Source organism: Citrus clementina, unplaced genomic scaffold (genome assembly GCF_000493195.1).
Source record: "Citrus clementina cultivar Clemenules unplaced genomic scaffold, Citrus_clementina_v1.0 scaffold_9, whole genome shotgun sequence".
Classification (NCBI taxonomy): domain Eukaryota; kingdom Viridiplantae; phylum Streptophyta; class Magnoliopsida; order Sapindales; family Rutaceae; genus Citrus; species Citrus x clementina.
This window is the reverse complement of record NW_006261964.1, coordinates 12,119,689-12,124,665: the sequence shown is the minus strand read 5'-3', so window position 1 is coordinate 12,124,665 and position 4,977 is coordinate 12,119,689. Positions and strand designations below refer to the sequence as shown.

At 32.6% G+C, this 4,977-nt stretch overlaps 1 protein-coding gene across 1 annotated transcript in view; it reads left to right on the top strand.

The window, feature by feature from the left end:
• Positions 1–2,212: 2,212 nt before the first annotated feature.
• Positions 2,213–4,977, top strand: part of LOC18032066 (two-component response regulator ARR12) — a 3,638-nt gene continuing 873 nt past the window's right edge. The window contains exons 1-5 of the mRNA XM_006420651.2: positions 2,213–2,734; positions 2,824–2,900; positions 2,996–3,032; positions 3,451–3,640; positions 3,783–4,067. Coding sequence (XP_006420714.2) covers positions 2,608–2,734; positions 2,824–2,900; positions 2,996–3,032; positions 3,451–3,640; positions 3,783–4,067 — 716 coding nt within the window. The 5' untranslated portion in view covers positions 2,213–2,607. The remainder of the gene's footprint in view (positions 2,735–2,823; positions 2,901–2,995; positions 3,033–3,450; positions 3,641–3,782; positions 4,068–4,977) is intronic.

Here is a 4,977-nt window from a genome sequence, read left to right as displayed (position 1 = left end):
GATAAATATTACAAAATTTATTATAATTTTGATCGTGTTGTTATGAAATAGTGCTCTACCTTAGAGCGGTTTCAATATAACCAGACCTAACATATATAGTAATTTATGTAAAGTTAATTTTTAATTTTATTATAATTTAAGGGTACAATAGTAGTTATAACACAAAAGAGATTTTTTTCATCAAAACAAATAGAAAATTACTATCGTTATGTGAAGATACTAAATTATTACTAATTCTAGTATTATATGATGATTTTTCAAGTACTTGCATATTTTTTCCTTCCTAATATACCGTTGGAATTAATGGCCCTGATGGACTGGATTGATCTAATGAAAAGAACATCTGAAAACTTCTTTAGATAGGGTTTTATATATCTTGTAGTTTGATTGGACTTTAAGAGTTATAAAGTCTTATGATTGAATTCTATCACCCTTGCGACCTTTTATATAAATCTATATAAAGTCTTATGAGATATGAGAAATACATATAATATATTAAAAATACAAAAAAAACCTAATACGTAGAATAAATTGAAAAAAAATACAGTGAGAAAATATTATAACAAAATTAGGTGAATAATAACGAGACCAATAAATTTTATGGGGATTTTTCAAGAGTCGGCAGCTAGCTGTAGCTAGAGCTCTATGCTAGGAAGGATATTGTGTACAAATACAAATAAATAACTGTAACGTCAATGAATTTCTCTGTCCACAAAAATTCCATATACGTAATCGTCATCATCCTCTTGACGTGTTCCTCTCCCTCATGTTCTCCGCCGTCGATTTTTCACAATGATATATTCTCATTGCACGGCCAGGAAAAATTGGACGGCTTAGATGCTGATTTAAATTTTCAATTAATTATTTTAATAAAAATAACTTGTCTTGTTGGCCTTTTGTAGTTGACTTTTTAGTTTGACGTGAGCTACCGTTTTATAATTATCCCCGGCAATTTCCACATGCAAAAAGTTCTCGTGTTTTGACTAGATTTTGATTTTCGATTTTCTAAGAAGTTGCTTATCCTGCGCACCCTTCAAGGCCACGTGGCTCGTAGTCCTTCACCAGAAAATCCAATTAGTAGTGAAATTTATGGATAATTAAGAGTAAATATGACATGACGCGACAATACGACTCAGTAAAAACAGCCAAATCCTATTGGATTAAAGGGGTTGCACCAACACTCCCATGACGCAGCCCCGCTTCATAATTAATTTATATGACAATACAGTATGTATTATCAAATTAATATAAGACTATTACTAAAAAAAATTTAAACGAGACAGCGTTCCTCTCTCTTTAATTTATTTAAAGAATCTTTTAGATTTTTTAATTTAATAATATATTATTTTTAAATCGAGAGAAATATTATTATTATTATTAATTTCATAAAAAATAATTAAAATAATATAAATTTATTTTTATTTGAATGACCTTTTAGGAGAAGATTTCTTTTTTCAAAATTCTATTTGCGACATGAGTAAACAAATCGAATTTAAAGAAGAAATTTAGAAGAATCCTCCGCTATGCTCTAACGTGATATAAATAATAAAACTAATTTACATAATATTAACTAAAATAACCAAACCATTATAAAATAAAAGACTTCCTAATCTTGTCCTGCATCATGTGAAATAATTTTGGCTTTGAAATGGTTTAGAAAAATATATAATTTATAAAAATCATTATTCCAAAAATAAATTAATGATTTTTTACATTCAAAAAGGAAAAACGACCAAGGCATGTGCGTGAGTTGAAATGGCGAAAAGCAAGTGCCAAGAAAGGCAAGTGTTTTAGGGAATGAAGTGGTATACGAGGTACCATCCTCCTTGTGTTTGCTATTTATTTATCTCCAATAAATTATTATATTACAATTATTCTTGTATTTTCTGGATTAGGTTAAATAGTCAAAATACGGAACCTTTGTACAACTTTTGGCAGGTCTTTGCACTGTTTCTAGTCGTCTTTCTGGCACCCCTACTCTCTAACCCTAAACGGAACAAGTCTTGGATTACAAGAAAAAGGGCAAAAACGACCTATTAAAAATCAACCAATGGCAAAATTGTCTTAGAGATACAGTCAGAAACCGACTCTATACAGTAAGCCCTTTTGTGTTTTTTTTTTTTTATATTTCTGATTGTGAATGATGAAAAATGATGACAACGTTGGCGTATTTGAGAACATGGAAAAAGAGAAGAAACAAAGGTCAAAGGAAGGCAGTTGGGTTTTGGGGACTTGGTTGTTGATGATATTAGAGTAGTGTAGGGGTACTGAGTGCTATTTTCTTTGAGGTAGAATTTTTGATCTTTTAAATCATTTTTTTTCTTTTTTTATTTTAGGTTCTGGCTCTGCAGCTGTGCAGCAGCAGGTATTATCAGTCTTCTTTAAGGAATTACAGCTTCGTCTCTTCCTTTTCTCGTGATCTTTTCCCTCTCTCTCTCTCTCTCTCACTTTCTCTCTTTCTCTTTCTCTTTCTCTTTCCTTCACTTGCCTCCTTTCTGCAAGAACTTGTATATATTTGTTGCTTGAAAAAATTAAGAAGACCCAACAAAAAGGAAAACAAATAAAAATAAAAATCACAGCCCTTTGGAAGATTTTGTGAAGGTAGCCATGGGAAGTTGCGGGAGAAGTGGAGCAGTGAGGCAGTACATAAGATCAAAAGTTCCTCGTTTGAGATGGACTCCTGAGCTTCATCGCTGTTTTGTTCATGCTATTGACAGACTTGGTGGCCATCAAAGTAACTTTCTTCTTTCTTCTTCCTTGTTTTTTTTTTTTGGGTTATTTAAAGAAACCTATAAAAAAATGACTCATTTTGCTTGTGCGTAGAAGCTACTCCTAAACTTGTGCTTCAGTTGATGGATGTGAAAGGACTCACTATATCTCATGTTAAGAGCCATCTTCAGGTAGGTTTGCTGGTTGCTTTTTTTATTTTTATTTTGTTTTTTAATTCTATTTCTCTCATATTCATATGTGCACTTTTTTATTTGGTTCTCACCAGATGTATAGGAGCATGAGAAGTGACTTGGGCAGACAAGGTATTATTTTTTCTCCTTTTCATTTTTCATTTTTTCTATTTTACTTTTGGTTTGTAAAAAAAAATTATGGCATTTAAGGTATGATATTATTGTTTGGAGTTTCCTCTATTGGTTCTTATCCTAAAGTTGGAATCGATTTTTATCCAGTTATTTTCTTGCAAATGTTCTGGAAATGTGCAGCAACACTTCATTTATTGTAAAAATTCTCTTTATTTATTAAATAATATCCACTTTGATAGATTTTACCAAAATAGATTAGAACAAATGTTAACGGGCTTTCTTCCAGATCATATCTTATATTGGCATATTTCTCATGAAATTAAAAACACCCACAGCTACCAATATTTGCCCTTTTTCTTTTTCTTTCTTTTTTCTTTTCGGTGATTTGTTTTGTTGGGTAATTTGTGTGTGACTACAGATAAGACCCAGCAAAGAAGACAATCATCTTCGGAACAGCATGATCGTGGCTGTTGTATTGATGAAGTAAATGATCTCAATCATAATCATCATATGGGTTTTCATGATTACCCATCTTCAGAATCCATTAAAAAATCAGATGCTCAGTGTATCTACAACAACATCAATACCCCTTTTCTTCCTTCAAAAAGGTCAGTTTAGCTTTTACACTTCTCAAAAATATGTCACAAAAAGTTGATAGCTAATATCTGTGGAAACAATAATCAAGAAAAGATTTTGCCGTGCATTATCTTTTTCTTATATCTTCTGTTTTGATTTTGCTTAAATTCTCAGCAAGGCTAGAACTGAGACAAGGGGTTGTTCAATATCTGATCAGAATCTGCAATGCAGCCAAGGAATATGTGAGACAGTTTCAAATCCGTACCCTTTTGATGATTATTTGCAGCAGAAGCAGAATAACAAGGCTAAGGAGGGTTATGGCACTGGGGCTGCTTTCAGATACAAGCAGGCTCATTCTAATGCTCTATCCTCACCCTTCTCTCAGCCACATGACGATGATCATCTTTACACTTTGAAATATGCAGTGGCAGTAGAAGAATCTGACTATATCCTTAAGGTACACATTTATCAAAACTCATTTCTCCTTTCTTTGTCTTTCTTTCTTTTGCCAGCCTTTTTAAATGTGGTTGAGTGTAATGTTGGTTATATTTTGGTAACAAGTTTCTTACTTATAGTTACAAAGCAAATGTAATGAACTTGGCCTTATGACACAGACCAGTGGATGCATGGAATCTCCATGCTTTTTAGGTCAACTTTTGTCAGCTGCATTGTTACACACCGTACTGTATTTTCACTTCACAACTTTTAAGCTTTTGCAAAAAGCACTTCTTCATTGTTGATCTTCTTTGAACAAAGGGTGATTGTTTCTAATTACTTTTTTTTTCTTTTTACCCCTTATGACTAACAGTAAAACTAACTAAATATCAATAATATATCACTACCTTCTTATTCTTTGATTTATTTTATCTTTATGGGATGCCACGACAGATTCAACTAAGTTACAGCCAGTTACAGCAGGCTGTAACTTATTCCTCTCAAATGTACAAAATGAACATCAGTTTGCATATTTGAACTCTCTATTTGTCTAATTTAGTAATCTTTCCTGTTGCTTTCTGAAACCCTGAGTCAAAGTTTCAGTGTGGTCCCGTATGGCTTTTCATTATGTTAATGAGGGGGGACCCCTAAGGAAGGTCCAAATAATGGAAATTCAAAATAAGCCTTTATTGCGATGGAAGGAACAAGCAGTACGTTCTCTAAAACCAACAGTCTTATTATAGTTTTCAGTGGTTGGACTACCCCTTTATTCAATAATAGCCCCTTCCCTTTTGTCTCATTTTTGTTGTTTCTTTCAAAATCAAGTTTGAATTTTTAGATTGCAATTAATTGCTTTCCTAGAACGCACTTCAAGTTCATGGACGTTGTAGTTTGATATAACGAACGTAGTCGGATCAGCCCCACCAGTCGAAGA